Here is a 17,243-nt window from a genome sequence, read left to right as displayed (position 1 = left end):
CCCCCCCCCGCCACACACACACACACACACTCCCCTGCCCCCCACTGCCACCATAACCACAGCCCACCTCTCTCCCATCTATGGAGTAGATCAGAGCCCCTCTGCTCTCTCTCTCTCTCTCTCTCTCTCTCTCTCTCTCTCTCTCTCTCTCTCTCTCTCTCTCTCTCTCTCTCTCTCTCTCTCTCTCTCTCTCTCTCTCTCTCTCTCTCTCTCTCTCTCTCTCTCTCTCTCTCTCGCTGTCTTTCTCTCCCTATCACGCGCACTCTCATACACACTCACACACACACATGCCCCTGCGGACACAACCACTTTAAAACCACCGAGCCTAGCAACGCAATACAGCGAATAACGCACTGCAGTCCCCTGGACATGTTCCTCATATTAGAGCACACGGCAATGTCTGCACCGCGCTTAGACAAGGTAATATTGAATTGGGCTGTGTGTGTGTGTGTGGGTGTGTGTGTGTGTGTCTGTGTGTTTGTGTGTGTGTGTGTCCGGTGTGTGTGTGTGAGGCCAGGAGGTCACAATCATAAGCAAAGTGTGCACTAAAAAACAGCAGGAGCACCACATTACTGAGGAACGGAGGAAGGATCTTGGAACAAAAGCGGCGAACAGAGCAGGGCTAGAGGTGACCTGCTCTCTGCAGTCAGAGAGGACGCGTACCGCTGCACGCCGGCGGGAGCAGCGCCAGCCAAGCACATGGACCATGAAGGATTCGCCTTCGACAAAGAAGTGGCAGCCCCGAATGAAGGGCACACTTCCAATGCTTCTTATTTGTCAACGACAGTTGTTGAAAGCAAGGGTCTCAAACCCTATCTGGGGGCCCCGCCCGTCAGCATGTCATTAGCCGTTGACTCGACTAATGTGTCTTGATGTTGGCTCGTCATTTAGCATGTCATTGACCTAGCTTTGGAAGCTAATTAAAACATCCCTGTCGCGGAATGGGCTGCATTTAGCCCTTTATCTGTCCTTTGTTCCCTCGTCACAGCCTGTTATATCTTTGGCTCTGAAGGTTTGGGTGCGAGCAGCGTCATTGTCAGCCCTGATCATAATGGATGTCAGGGTCAGGAATATGTTTGGTTTGACTTGAATTGTAAACCTCTCCTCTCCCTCTCTTGTTCAGGTGGCCTCCATGGACTTTATGACCATGAAGCGTTCCCAGCTCTACGGCATGTCCAGCAACCCCTACTCTGGCCAGCAGCAGTCCGGGGGCGGGCCTTACCCGCCTGCACAGCCATACACGTCGCCTGCCCCGCACCGCTATCCAATGGGCATGCAGGGGAGGGGCCAAGTGGGCATGGGCGGGATGCAGTACGCTCAGCAACAGGTGTGTAGAGAAGCTCGCGAAAGGGAAGTGTGTGTGTGTGTGTGAGTTTGTGTGTGTGTGTCGGGGGGGTGTGTGTCTGTGTGTGGGGGGGGGGGGGGAAACTCATGATGCTCATGTGGAGTTGGAAAATGTACAGATGTGCTGGCCCTGGGAGAGAGACACACACACATACACACGTACACACACAAACAAACCACTCTATGTGTTTGTGAAGCAGTGGTACTGTTCTCCATCTCATGCTGCCAATATTGCGGTCGGACATTGTGAACATTTTCACACAACATTTCCCAACATTTCTCCCCCCTCCCTCCTACCCCCCCCCCCCCCACACACACACACACACTCACACATAACAGGCCTGGCGTGGTCCATTTGAGACAGAGCCTAAAATACCATGGAACACCACATGCTGGTCGCCACGGGAACGCCCCGCCCCTCTTCAACACTCCATATCTGACAGCTGGCTGTGTGTGTGTGTGTGTGTGTGTGTGTGTGTTTGTTTCTGTGTGTGTGCATGAATATATATATCTGCCTTACATCTCATGTGTTTGTGCACATGACTTTTCATCTACTGTGCATTTGAGAATGTTTTTTGGCAGAGAATAAAAGACAGAGAAGAAAAAAAGAGAAAGAGAGGGAGTGAGAGGGGCATTGCTGAAATGCTCTGTGTGCGTCTCTGTGTGTGTGTGTGTGTGTGTGTGTGTGTGTGTGTGTGTGTGTGTGTGTGTGTGTGTGTGTGTGTGTGTGTGTGTGTGTGTGTGTGTGTGTGTGTGTGTGTGTGTGTGTGTGTGCATGCACCCATTGATGTAAACAAGGGCTGCGTGCAGCGGGCTTACGTCAGCGTCTCCCTGTGCGATAAAATAGGCTGTGTTGCAGACAATAGCTGTCCTGTCTGCTTCATTAAGTCTTAAGTAAATCCCATTTACTCTTGGAAGTGAGTGTGTGAGCATATGCATACTTTTGTGTGTGTGTGTGTGTGCGGGTGGGTGTGTGTGTGTGGATGTGAGCATGTGCCACGTTGTGTGTATGCGTGTGTGTGTGTGTGTGTGTGTGTGTGTGTGTGTGTGTGTGTGTGTGTGTGTGTGTGTGTGTGTGTATGTGTGTGTGTGTGTGTGTCTGGTGTCTCTGTGGGAAAGAAAGAAAGAAAAATAAAGGAGAGTGGCCAGACTGACAAAAATGTTTGCTATGAATGTGTGTGTGTAAGTGTGCGAATGTGTGTGAGAGCGTGAGTTTTTGCGTGTGGGTGCCTGCGTGCGTGCATGCGCTGGTGTTTAAGCGTGTCTGTTTTCTCTATGTAAGTGGGCGAGTGAAGCCTTTTATATATCCAGCATAAAATGAGCCGTGTCTTTATATGTGGCTGACGATTCCACTCCATCAGTACAGTCTGTAGTAAAACAAGAACACTGCCCGCCAAAAGCAACACAAAAAAACATGCTATTCTGAGCACAGAGAGAGAGAGGGGGGGAGAGAGAGAGAGAGAGAGAGAGAGAGAGAGAGAGAGAGAGAGAGAGAGAGAGAGAGAGAGAGAGAGAGAGAGAGAGAGAGAGAGAGAGAGAGAGAGAGAGAGAGAGAGAGAGAGAGAGAGAGGCCTCCTGTCACTCCCTGCTATATTTAGTCAGTTGGTTCTGTGTGGATCTGTCTTTGGATACCTCTCACTGATGTGCACCTCCACACACGTTGCAAGACGACGTTGAAAAAGTATAAATGATACAGAGACACAGGCAGACGGACAGAGAGGGAGAGGAGAGGGAGAGAGTGAGGGAGAGAGAGGAACACACACACATGCACACACACACACACACACACACACACACACACACACACACACACACACACACACACACACACACACACACACACACACACACACACACATTCTCATCACAGCATATCGTACAGTTAATTCAATAAGTTAACAATGAAGCATGTTCAATGCATAAAAACCATCATGGGAAATACCCTTGAAATACTTTCCTCGGTATTTACGAGAATGGCTTCATGTGCTTCCACTCTAGACACTCCTGTCGGCTAGCCGCAGCAAAGCTAACGTAGCCCTGAAACAGTAAGAATGCCTGTGCTGCACAATAGCACCTGCATGCTATGGGCTCTTTCCTCAAGACGCCCTCATGGAAGCCATAAGGACCGCACACATACCAAACACATTACAATCGGTGAAAGGATGTGTGTAAACATAAAGGCATCCAAATTAAAAGCAATGCCTTCCTATGTACAGTCCATCGCACATAAATGCATGCAAGGACTAACACACACGACAACACGCACCACACACACATACACACACACACACACACACACACACACACACACACACACACACACACACGTGTACACACACACACACACACACACACACACACACACACACACACACACACACACATACACACACACACACACACACACACGTACACACGTACACACGTACACACACACACACACACACACAGACACACACACACACACACACACACACACACACACACACACACACACACACACACACACACACACAAAAAACAAACTGGTTAATGTTTTGTGTTCTGAGTCCTCTGGTGTATTACATAGGGGAGTATGTATGTGTTGGGTAGCAATCACAGCGTAGCACGACGGAACGTAATTAGTTCAAATAGTATTCGCTGTTCTCCCTGGCTATGGCCATGGGAACACAGCTTCTAAAGTTTCTAATTATCTATAGCTTTTAGCTATAGCTAGCTTTTAAAAGTCACACCACTGCCTGTGTAAAAAAAAAACCTGTCTGCCTGCCTGTGTATCTGTCTGTCTACCTGCCTGTCTGTCTGTCGGTCTATCTGTCTGTGACTGTCTGTCTTTGCTCATTGTCTTTCTGTCTGGTGGTTAGTGGTGAGAGCCAGTTTATGATTCAGAGATGGTGGGAAAATCCAATGTTCACATGGGGGGAAAGGAAAGCATTGGTTTCCTTCCATTGGGTCTTTTCATTTGGTTTAATTTGATTCATGAAACATGTTGGCGTATTTCTTTGTTGCGGATGTAGTTTCCTAATGCGTTTCCTGCATCTAGTCATTTTCTATGTTCCACTTGTAAACGGGTACACGTGTGTTTTATTAAAAGAGTGGGAATACCAGCAATGGGAACATAGCAATAAACAAAACGCAACGACATTGCAACAGCACAAGACTGAATCCTCTAATCTGTTCTAACTCAGGGGGGGATGGGGTTAAGGATTTTTTTTGGGGGGGGTGATGTAATAGGCAGCACACATGATTTCCCCATGATGCATTGCTCTCGCGCAGAGTGCTCAGCGTGGTACAGCTGAGCGTGCTGGGGCGTTGCTAGGCGATGTGACGTCACCGGGAAGGAGTTCTGCGCGTCGAGGTGTTGCTGTTATTTCCCAGGGACTGTGTGGGCTCCTCGTTGTGTGTGTGTGAGTGTGTGTGCGTGTGCATGTGTGTGTTGGTGCATAATATGAGCATATATAGACCCTCTCTGACTCTATATCCATTCTGATTAAATTCCACTAAAATGAACCTGGAAGCATCACCAAAGTGATGCGTTTACTGCGCTTCCATTCTCCCCTGCTGACAGAAGACCTTCACATGACTGCTCCACCGTGCACAGATTTTTATCACAGCATGTCTGTTCACTGGACTGGATGCGTGCGTGTGTGTGTGTGTGTGTGTGTGTGTGTGTGTGTGTGTGTGTGTGTGTGTGTGTGTGTGTGTGCGCGTGCGTGTCGGAGGGGTGATGAATAGATTTAGGACTGGAGGATGTATTTGTGTCCTATGATCACGCATGCATACTCTCTCTCTCACACACACAGCATAGATAGACACAAACACACACACAGACATCAACACACACACAGACACATCAACACACACACCTACACACAAAATAGTACAATATCCGAACTATAAACCCACCTACGGCGACTAAGACACACACACACACGCACGCGCACACACACACACACACACACACACACACACACACACACACACACACACACACACACACACACACACACACACACACACACACACACACACACACACACACACACGCACACACCTGCAAGCACACACCCCGGGTCTGATAGCGGCTGTAGGCACCAATTAAGCAGACAGCTCGCGGCTCCCCTTCCTAGATACAGCCACGGGAGGCACAAACACAAGCCCCGTGCTGCGGCGACACGCCGCACACCGGTGCGAGCACGCCGCGCTAATTCCGAGTCTCCCCCTTTTCGGCACGTTCGCACGGCCGATTGTTCTGCTCCAAAGCAATGCGTGGCGTGGACCAGAAGGAAAGACTCTGGGAAGCTGTCAGGGTAATCACTGAGCTTTAGTCGCTGCCACCCTACACACTGCCGTATGCAATTTGTCACCAACCTGACATAAATAGTAGCATTGCTTCATGTATTGTATATCCAGACACGCATCTCTAAAGACGATGGCGTGTCTGTGTGTGTGTGTGATGTGTGTCTGGGTCTGTGTGTGTGTACGTGTGTGATGTGTGTCTGGGTCTGTGTGTGTTTATGTGTGTGTGTGTGTGTGTGTGTGTGTGTGTTTGTGTGTGCGTGTGTGCTGCTGGGGGATTGAGTTTGTTGGGAAGTGGATTGAAGTTGAAAGCCCTTGAGGGTGAAAAAAAGGAAAAGAAAGAAAAAGCAAAGAAAAAGCGGCAGCCAATTCCGAGCGTAATTTCCTGTGATGTCAAAGTTGGCAGACGGAGAGGAAGAGGAATTTGAGGGAAACATTAGTGTTTGATGTGAAAAGACAAGAGGGCGGAGAGGAGAGCGAGCGTGAGAGAGCACAAGCGAGAGAGAGAGAGAGAGAGAGAGAGAGAGAGAGAGAGAGAGAGAGAGAGAGAGAGAGAGAGAGAGAGAGAGAGAGAGAGAGAGAGAGAGAGAGAGAGAGAGAGAGAGAGAGAGAGAGAGAGAGAGAGAGAGAGAGAGAGAGAGAGACGGGGGGGGGGGTTGAATGTGTCAACCAAACAGGGAGAAACCATTAGTGGTGTTGGCTGTTTGTTCCTCTCACGCCCGGCGTGGGCCAGCAGCTTAGCGGCGCCCTGTCTGAAGTCAAGTGGTGACCGTGGCCTCCCAGCCATCGTCGGCCTCACTGTGGCGTTGTCCCAAATACAGATCTGTCTATCGGTTGTCTATCAGTCTGTCTGTCTCCCCGACTCTCCATCTATCTGTCTTTTTGTCCATCTATTTTTTGTCCATCTATATATCCATTGTCTATCTGCCTTCCTATCGGTTCATCTGTGTCCATCTCTCCGTCTGTCAGTTTGCGTGTCTACGTCTCCCTCTCTGCTTCTCTCAAACATCAATCTGTAGCCTTGTCTGTATGTTGTCTCTCTGTATTGCGTCGTCTGTCCGTTGCTATGTCGGCCGGTCCCCCTGTCTGTCGGTCCGCCTGTGAACCCGGCCTGTGTATACTGGGTTGTGGGGGTTGATGGGTAATTTATGGCATCGATTGGGCCCGTCGTGGTCTCCGCGCTGCTCAGGAGTACGAGGACCACTTGCGAGCACTTAGGGGCCCCGGGCGCGGGGGCTTGTCTGCGGGGTTAATGCAGCCAGAGCTGCCCGGGCCTGACAAATGGGATGGGAAGCCCCAATAAATCACAAGCCTCTGCCAGGAAAGATGGGGATGGAGGGATGGTGGTGGTGGTGGCGGCTGGCGTGAGGAGGAGAGAGAGAGGGGCGTGGGTGGATGATGATCGTGGTGGTGGTGGTGGTGGTGGTGACGGGTCAGACAACAAGGGCCACTCAGCCACCGTCTGTGCCCCCCCTCCCCCCCCACACACACACACACCCCTCTCCCCCTTCGAAACCCCCTACCCAGCCCTTCCTCGCTGCTCTAAGAGGCCCTTGACATCATAAAAACTTTCCTCGACAAAGTACACTTTGTGTGTTAAGTGTAACACACAAGGGCACGCAGGCGTGCACACACACGCACACACACACACACACGCACACACACACACACACGCACGCGCACGCACGCGCGCGCGCGCCTAAACACAGTATGCCTGGTCGATCTCGTATCTCCGTGCCAATCCCTTTCTCCATCATTCTAATCCTCCACCCCATCCCTGGGCATTTCCAGTACACAATTAAAGAAGACATTAAGAGACAGGGGGGCAGGGGTGGGTGTGGGGAAGGGGTGAGTGTGGGGAAGGGGTGGGTGTGGGGAAGGGGTGGGTGTGGTGGGAGGGGCTGGCAGGATGGAGGAAGGAGAGCATGCGGATGTGAACGAGCTGATTAATTAAAGGTTCCTCTCTGGCTGCAGAATAGATGAAGTTTCAGGATCAATTAATTAGCACGCTGGCTCACGCACGTCAATGGCTCTAATAGCCTGCTCTCATTTGTTACATTTATTACCCTCCCCCCCACCCACCCCCCCCTCACTCAGCCCCCTACTGTTCTGGAGGGGCTCTAGCCAATCAAAATCAGATTGGGTGATGGAGGGGGGCCGTGTGTGTGTGTGTGTGTGTGTGTGTGTGTGTGTGTGTGAGTTGGTCTTTGTCTTCCCGTTTTGCATTTGGACATGTGCACATGTGTAGCATTTGAGAGTCTTTGTACACCTAAGTGTTTGTGTGTGCTTGTTCAATAAATGTGCATGTGAATGTGTGTGTGTGTGTGTCTGTCTGTTTGCCCCTGCCTTTTTTACACATCAAGTATGTGTAAAAAGAGACAAACTTTGTGTGTGCTGTGATCCATAGCTTAAGCCCGCATTTTGCGTTTGCTATATCTGTATCCTCCGCGGTTGTGTGTCTTTGCACCTCCCAAAGGGGTCAAGGCCTCCCGTGCCCTTGTGACCTTAGAATAAGCCCCACCCCCTGGTTCATGTATTTGTCCGATCTCTGAAGACCTGATTGGAGGAAGCAAGCGATGGCAGGCGTCTGCGTGAAACACCCCTGCTTTTAACCCCGCGGCCTTGTGACAAGTCGCGCTGCCATGTGTGTGTTTGTTCACACAAGGGCATCTCCCGGCGTCTCCACGCGTCAGCATCAAGGCTCCGCACGCAGCTGCCATCGTACTGTGACGCAACGCCCACTGCCAGCCTTCATGGCTCCATTAACATGAATCTATCTGTGCGACTTTCTGGCAATGTACTGTTGATGTATTTATGCGTCTGTGTGTGCGTGTTCGTGAGTGTGTTATTTTTTTCTTCTGTTTGTCGAACATTCATTTAAGTTTCTAAACTTATCTTATACCCAAACAACCCTTATTATCTTGTCTAAACATTTCACAAAAAGGTAAAACTAGGATTTTCCACCTCCCCAAAAAACGACATGGGTTGAAATTCAATGTGTGCTGTGTTTAAACAACAACAACATTGAATCCTGTGTAACAGTATAATGTCTGCATGTCTATCTATGGGTCTGTAGTAACGACCGTTTGTTCAACTCTGTCTTCCTGCCCTCTATACAAACTGCCTCATTCCGGCCCAGCCAGCTATGGGGAGGGAAAGAGGCCATTTTCACCACCGATTTCTTTTTTTCTTGTTCCTTATGTTCTGTTTGTAGTTTTTTTTTATGTGTTCCTTATTTCCTCTTGTTTTTTTTTCCTGGCCGCCCTCCCCTTCATTTCTCACCCTCATGTCGTTCTTGGCCTCAGATTGGGGTCAGGAGTTTACTGGGGGAAAACATTTGGAATTGGTGGCACAGGGCCCGGAATCTCGCAGGAAAGCAAAAAAAAAAAGAGAAAGTGGAAAGAAAAACAAAAGGAAATCACTGTTCTGACACACATTACAGAGCACATTAACCTGCCCCTGTGTGCCTTTTTAAAGTGTCTCCATTACGGCTCTGTCTGTAACAACACAGCCAGCGCCAGTCGCAGCGGCTGCCAGAAGAAAAAAAAACCTCATAGCTGGGGTACTGGACAACGTGGTTTATTTGGTTTTATTTGGTATTATTATCCGTGTGCTTCTCCATTGATTTGGAAGCAAGCACGAATAGACGGAGGGAAAGAGATGAAGAATACTGAGGGGGAGATGGAGGAGAGAGAGAGAAAGGGAGATAGAGAGGGAGAGAGAGAGAGAGAGAGAGAGAGAGAGAGAGAGAGAGAGAGAGAGAGAGAGAGAGAGAGAGAGAGTCAGAGAGAGAGAGAGAGACAGAGACAGAGACAGAGAGATGTAGAATACAGAATACGAGGGAGAGACGAGGTCAGACAGTGCTGTCTGGCTGTCTTTGGAGACCGGATTGGAGATGAGAACGTATAAATACAGTGGCGCGTCAAGCGGCTCCATCAATCAATGACACGCTATCAGCTCACTTTCACTCCGGCGCTACCAATGCCGGCGCTGATATGATCGTCGTGGGGTCGATGAGCCGCGCCCGGAGAAAGACACTGGGCCTTGTGTTTTTATGAGAAGTAAAGCGAGGTAAACACGTTGGTTATTGAATGTATATCAGCCAGCCGCAGATAGCGAGTTTTTTCCAAGCAAACCCTTCAATTGCCATCCTGAGATTGTGGGGTTGTGTGTGTGTGTGTGTGTGTGTGTGTGTGTGTGTGTGTGTGTGTGTGTGTGTGTGTGTGTGTGTGTGTGTGTGTGTGTGTGTGTGTGTGTGTGTGTGTGTGTGTGTGTGTGTGTGTGTGTGTGTGGGGGCTGTTAAAGTTGTAACTTGCTGGTGCTGTTATCATCGGTCACGGCACAAATAAGGCTTGTGTCGAAGCAAGTCCAACCTGACCAACTGCATTTCTCTCCCACGTTATAAATATCATATATATATATATATATATAGTGGCTAATGCCAATGAAATGTACAGCCTACACTATAAAGAAGTTCTACTATTTTGAATCTGCCACCAGGTAAAATCGATGAGTCCTGCAAAATGTTGGTGTCTGGTGATTAAAATAAGGGTAAGACCCTTAAACAACACAATCATGTTTTCTTTTGTTCATATTAAAATGTATAGTATTAGTGTTCTACGGTTATTTTTATGCACACGTTGAAAGGCTTAGGTTCGACATTGGCTGGTGAAGCAAGTGTCTCTGCGCGCTATATAGGCTGTTCTCCAGGGCCCAGATAACTGCAGCAGATACGCGCTGGGGCTGGACAACTGAGATTGCACTTGAATAAACTGATAATTAATTAGCTTTAAACGTTGTGTGTTTTCACATAAATAATGCAGTAGGTGTTTTTTATTCTCCGCCTCGGGGCTTGATAACCTGCGTGCCTTGTTGCTTTCTGTTAACAGAAAGGACTCCCTTTGCTGTTTTCTGTGTAACAGCAGATCTCTCTCTCTCTTTCTGTCAGTCTCTCTCTCTCTCTCTCTCTCTCTCTCCCTCTACCCCTCTCTCACTCACTATTCTACTCACCTATGGCAGTCTTACCTGAGGTGTCAACAGTTTTATCGTAGAGAGAGAGAGAGAGAGAGAGAGAGAGAGAACGAGTGAGAGAGAGAGAGAGAGATCTCTAGGGTTGATCTTCTTGAAATGTGCGCATTAGGCAGAAAAAAAGTGAGAAGCTTACAGTTTTGTCGCTACAGAAATACAACCTCACTGCGTTGGCCTCTAATCCAGGTGGGTTTTTTAGCACACAAATGCTCATGCTCCACCCCGTGTCTGTGTGTCTGTCCGTTCATTCTAGTCCTGCATGGTTGGCGGGCCAGGCAGGGCTCTTGTTGGCTGGGCCCATGTGTCACTCAAAGTGGGCCAACTGTGGGCCGGCTCCCTCGGTCACCACAGTACTGTAGAAATGATGACAAATTCCTTCTGGTGCTCATTGGCCCGATTCAATTACAGGAGTGATTTGTGAGTTATTTTGTGTGTGCCATCGACACCGGTTCACAGACATGCTTCCACAGCCTAAATGGTGCTTTACTCATATTGTTCACGGTGGAAAAATACGTTTTTTGACCAATTCTCTCAGGCAGACCAAATTTTTCATTTTTCAGACATTTGAGTCCACGGACAAATTTATTGTGTCAACAATCAATGTGTGTGAGTATGTGTGTGTGTGTGTGTGTGTGTGTGTGTTTCCTAGTCAGAGCGTGGCCTTGTGTACGACACTCAAAAGTGCTTTCACTTATCTCCAAATCCTCCCATCCTTGATCCTTTACACCTGAGAGTTTTGGCAGAGGGGGCCGCCTCCTCTACCAACCATTGTCGCGATCAATAGAAACCGCGGCGCGGTGATTCTGTGGATGAGAAGCAACATTCCCTCTCAGAATGAAACAACCCTAAAAACTCCAAGTAAAACGCCCTGTACTGGCTGCACTGCCTGCATAGCATACATCCATAGATATGTCTCCCCCTGCTAGCCCAGACGAGCTATCATGCTGAAGCTACCACAGCATTATCTTCTTCCCCCCGCCCCTAGCCTATTAGACGGCAGTGGAACAGGTCGCTACTTGTTAGACTAACTGCCAGCTCTGTGCCGTTGAACCGACTGAGCCTCATGCACCATTTGTCTGCAGAATAAGAACGCCTGTCGTGTTCTGGTTGTCTGTCAGTTTTTATGTTTGTCAGCTCTTCTTCATACCTGTCTGCTTGCATATCTATAGCATGACTGTCTGTCTGACTGCCCGTCTCGTCCGTCTGAGGGCTCCGTGTGCAATTACATCAGTCTGAATGCCTGCCACCCACGCTTGCCTCCCCCCCCCCCTCCCCACCGCAATCTCCGTGGCGACCTAATCCTAGCCAATCCCGGCGCAGCTCTGTGTGTGCTCCACTCTCCGCCTATAGAATGACGTCAGCGTGCCGCTGTCACGAGCTACAGTTTTGATACATCTGAGCTTTTGTTTTATTAGCCTGTTCATGATGTTCATCCTCTCCTAATTGAGCACACGGACACACAGGGAATGTACACACGCAGAAATGTGTGCGTTCTTTGGTTCGCTGTCGTGTGGGTGCATGTGTGCTCACTCACGGGGGAGAGTTTATTTATGACTTTGTGCTTATTGGCATGCGTGTATGAATATATTAAACAGTCTGGATTTTTTTTGTGCATTTTGTATAATGTATCTCTGACTGTTGTTATGGCGAATGGCGTATGTGTTTTTTCCCTTTTCTCTCAGAGGATTGTCTGTGTGTGTGTGTGTGTGTGTGTGTGTGTGTGTGTGTGTGTGTGTGTGTGTGTGTGTGTGTGTGTGTGTGTGTGTGTGTGTGTGTGTGTGTGTGTGTGTGTGTGTGTGTGTGTGTGTTTTTGTGTGTGTGTGTGTGTGTGTTAACACGTTTGTGCGCGTGCATGTGCGTGCCTGTGTGTTCCTATTGACCTCCTCTGGCAGTAATGAATCCAGTGGTGCTGTTGGCATGAGCAGGGGGCCATGCTATTAACCTCTCTGCCAGATAGGCTGATCTCAACCTGTCTGGCTGCTTCACAGGCCTAATGACAAACGCTGAGCACGACACACGCACACACACACACACACAGGGACACACACACGCACACACTCAAATACACACACACACACACACACACACGCACGCGCACACACACACACACACACACATTCACACATAAACACATACACTAACACACACATACACTCTTGAACACTGTCACTCAAATACACACACACACACGCACGCACGCACGCACGCACGCACGCACGCACACACACACACACACACACACACACACACACACACACGCGCGCACACACGCACACGCACACCAGCACACACACACACTGAGACTTTCACATTGTAACACATACGCATGCACAAACACACATGCCCACTTCCTTCTCATCAAAGGCCCATTTGTAGTCAAATGTCTTCCACATTGTCTAATCATCTCCATTTAACACGTCAAAATGCTTTTCTGCTGTTCCAAGAAGCTCTTTCAATGCCACTCACTCAAGAAGGAAAAAATATAACCCCAGAATTGTTCTACATAACAGTCATTTCACGTTTCATAACTGCGGCTCCAGCGCCGATTGGTTCCACGTGAGCACCAGAGCACCCACTACGGTCCCCAGCCCTTTCACAGTGGTGGGGAGGCTACATCTCTGTTTGATGTGACACGCTGTTACACTGATTACATCACAACCAGCCAAGGCCTGACGAGAAACTTCCAGACATAAATCTTTCCAACTTTATTTTTACTACCGTGACGGGCCGGAGTTGATTTATACTTGGATTTAGGATTCAGGGGGCCCTTTGAAAATAAATTCAATATAAAAGTGTGTTATATTCGGATGCGGCAGGCGGTGGTGTTGAGATGTGGACATGGGTGTGGTTGAGGGGACTGGTGTTTCAGGGGGCCACAGTATATAGTCTGCCTGCCAGTTTGTACTCTGTCGACGGTAGAAGCCAAAACAAGACATGACATCGTGGATGTAAAAAAAGACATCACATAAAAGTGCTTCTGATTGCCATTCAAGCGGTTGTAAATGTTCTTTTAATAGTCAGTTATGGGAAATGGGTTTCCCTGCGTCTGCGTTTGAATGTGTGTGTCTGTCTGTGGGTGTGTGTTAGTGTAGTTTGTGCATGCGTTGGTCGCTGTGGGTATCTGTGTTTATGTGTGTGTCCGTGCGTGAATCTCTTTCTGTGTTTCTATGTCTGTGTGTCTATGTCTGTGTGTGTGTTGGTTTGTCTGTGTGTCTATGTCTGTGTGTGTGTTGGTTTGTGTGTGTGTGTGTGTGTGTGTGTGTGTGTGTGTGTGTGTGTGTGTGTGTGTGTGTGTGTGTGTGTGTGTGTGTGTGTGTGCATCCCCCAGACTACACGCAGACATATGTAATCCTCAGAGTCGTAAGCAGCACCTGGTGCTGTCTGTTGTCATAACAAATGACAAGCAGGGATTAAGAGCACATTTGTATCTGTGCCAGGGTGTTCCAATGGACTCCATTCGCATTTTCCTTTTCCTTCTTCTTCTCCTTCTTCTTCAGCCACCCGTTCAGTGTTGCCGGGCGTACTGGTGGTGAGCCAGTGTGTTTGTGAACTGCACAGCACTGTGATGTCTCACTGGTGCATCCATTTGCTATTTCCCTCCCAAACACAACCACCACCACCACCACCACCACCACCCCCACCGCCACCCCCTCTCCCATTAGAGTCACAGCCTGGCTCGACTTCGACTGAGGCCCGAGACTAGGGAAGTTTTGGAGGTCAGAACTTGGCTGGCTGCTTGGCAAGGCAGGGGGGACATTAAAGTTGTGAGTGGGCTGGAGTTCATTAGACAGGGAAGGAGGCTGTGGGGGAGAGACGGCTGGATCTGGGTCTTCCTTCTTCCTCTGGCTTGCACTGTCTCCGCTAAATGGCCATTAGCCACCTTCGGAGGAACTGTGTGTGTGAGTGTGTGTATGTGTGTTGGGGGGGTCTTGTGTTGTGTACATCACTGGTAGAATTGCACCAGGGGAGTTGGTTTGGAAAGTATACTTTCCAAGTATATATTGACCAGCTCTGATCTGTATTATTTTCTTCTATGTCCGATTGGGTAAGTCACAGATTGAATAATTATATAAACAATATTTTCCTAGTCCCTTGACTTCAAAGAAACCAATAATCTTTCAACTGTAAAATGCAAAAAGAATTTTGCAGGGATTCAAAATGTGGCTATTTGTTATTTTCCACTGTGATGACCGTCTTGTTCGAATTCTTTCTTTTATCAAGAGTTGTTTTGGTCGTTTTTATCTCGGTGTAATTGGCTCTTTACTTGCCCTGACTGGGTGCGATTGGCCCTCCATCTGTTCACCCTCTTTTTAATTGGTTGCCTCCAGCAGGTGGGGTCTTACGGCCAGCAGGTGATAGGCGGATACAGCCAGCAGCAGCAGCAGCAGCAGCAGCAGCAGCAGCAGCAGCAGCAGCAGCAGTCCCAGGGGACCCCTCCCTACTTCAGCCCCCCCCTGCAGAATCCCCCAGGACCCCCACAGAGCCCCTACCTGCAGCCACGCCCACCGACACAACAGGTACCACGCGCTCATAAACTCTCGACGAGATCCATTGGTTAACGTGCAATATGAAAATATGAAATATGGATGAATATTTAAGAGAAGGCTGCAGTGGCGGCGGGACACATTGGAAGCGCTAGCCGGAGAAGTGATTTCATTCATTTTAACGCCGGATTTTTCTGTGAAACTTTAATGCCACATGAGCCCGGAGTGAATATTTTAGGAGATCCAGATTGTCTCACAGCAAGCCTACCAGTCGCATGAGTCACTTATATTATACAGCTTTTAATTTTTTTTTCGGGGGGCGGTGGGGTATTTTCTTTTGAAGTTCACATTATTTCATTGCATTATTCATAAGCACTATTTTGGTGAATCTCAGAAACCCAATTTCTTTCTATCTTTCTCCCTCTGTTCCTACATTCAAATTTTCTCTTTCAAAATTGCGCACACGCACACTCACACACACAAATACTTTTCCCCCACCCACATACACAGACAAACACAGACGCACAAATAAAGACGAATGCACGCGCACACACACACACACACACACACACACACACACACACACACACACACACACACACACACACACACACACACACACACACACACACACACACACACACACACACACACACACTTTATACCATTATGCTCGCACTCTCACACAGCCCGAAAAACATGCAAGACATCCCAATGAACACAGACACAAGGCCCTGTTAGAACAGAACGTCCATCTCAATGATCCCCAGACACAGATAGAGACGGTGTCATACCTGGCCGAGACATAAGCCAGCGGTCCGGAGCGTCCGCCAGACTGACCAAAAGCTGCCCATATGTTTCCCATTCACTGTGAAGCCAGAAGGAATCTATCAGGCCTGGCCGGCAGCCCCGCCCGCCCTGGCTCACAGCACCAGAGCGCCGGTCAGACCGCGAAGGGAGCCCAGCCTCAGCCGGATGTGACAATGGAGCGTCATAGGTATAGCTTAGCCTTAATCACCGCAGTACAACTCGGCACAGTACGACTGAAACGCCACCGCTTACACCGACTGGGCAATACAGCGACAGCACACCGAGGAAATGCTGTGGCACACAACACACAATCAACTCAACTCAACAGGGCGCAACTCAACATGCTAACATAGTGCTTACGCTTACTGGACAATGCGACAGCATGTTGTTGGTGGTAGTTAGCGACAATGTGATACGCAACACCGTCGCTCAACAGAAAAATACCAACACGACAAGAGGCCCGCTGCACAAATCAATATCCAGGCATAACTACAAGATATCCCTGATTATAGTGTATTATTCCGTTTTTGAGTTTCAAAACGCCACTGTTTGCAACAATGCAAATCAGCCACACAACTGAACACTCGAAGGAAACCCGAATCAACACAGAACAACACAATACAACGTGAATCACAACGCAAGACAAGGTTAGACCGCTATGGTGGAATTGAAAGGGGCACAGTGTTTAAACACCATCTTGGAAATAAACTGCTAAACTGCTTCGGCGTGGGAATCTGTGAGGAGGTTCACCTCGCTGTTTTTCACACATGAGAAAACAGCAGAGAAAAAAATTATATTTCTCGAAAAACAACAACTTGATTTTAACAAAGAAAGAAGCAGACAGGAAAATAAAGGTACTTCAAGCAGAATCCGAAAATGCCGAAGCATTACTTTCAGCAGAGTGAGTTCCAGACACGGTGCTCAGCCTTCTGCTGTAGACGGGATGACATGCAGAGCGCCAGCCCCCTCTCCCCTGCTGTGAATGGCAGCACAGGTCACCCAAAGCAGTACGACACACTCCCCCCCCCCACCCCCTTTTTTTTGGATTGAACTGCAGAAAATGAACCGTCAAACAGTTACTACGCCCGTTAAGAGTTGACGATCGGCCCTAAAACGTTACGTTCTCATCTCTGTCGAAAGATGATGAAAGAACCAGGCAAAACCCCCCTGGGGGCCGGACCGTGGCGCTGGAGGGTTTAACATGACTAAGCTCCGCTCTGACTTTGGACATTGGCAGGAGTTCAGGCTGGCGCCGCAGAGAGCTATTATTGCTGCTAAATA

At 48.8% G+C, this 17,243-nt stretch overlaps 1 protein-coding gene across 1 annotated transcript in view; it reads left to right on the top strand.

Annotated features, from left to right (window-relative positions):
- Nucleotides 1-386: 386 nt before the first annotated feature.
- The window catches only part of LOC130382769 (AT-rich interactive domain-containing protein 1B-like), a 71,155-nt gene continuing 54,298 nt past the window's right edge, over nt 387-17,243 (top strand). The window contains exons 1-3 of the mRNA XM_056590658.1: nt 387-420; nt 1,124-1,327; nt 14,997-15,185. Of these exons, the coding sequence (XP_056446633.1) occupies nt 397-420; nt 1,124-1,327; nt 14,997-15,185 (417 nt within the window). The 5' untranslated portion in view covers nt 387-396. The remainder of the gene's footprint in view (nt 421-1,123; nt 1,328-14,996; nt 15,186-17,243) is intronic.

The sequence above is a fragment of the Gadus chalcogrammus genome, chromosome 5 (assembly GCF_026213295.1).
Source record: "Gadus chalcogrammus isolate NIFS_2021 chromosome 5, NIFS_Gcha_1.0, whole genome shotgun sequence".
NCBI lineage: Eukaryota > Metazoa > Chordata > Actinopteri > Gadiformes > Gadidae > Gadus > Gadus chalcogrammus.
The sequence above is the reverse complement of the archived record's forward strand: the minus strand, read 5'-3'. Positions and strand labels throughout refer to the sequence as shown.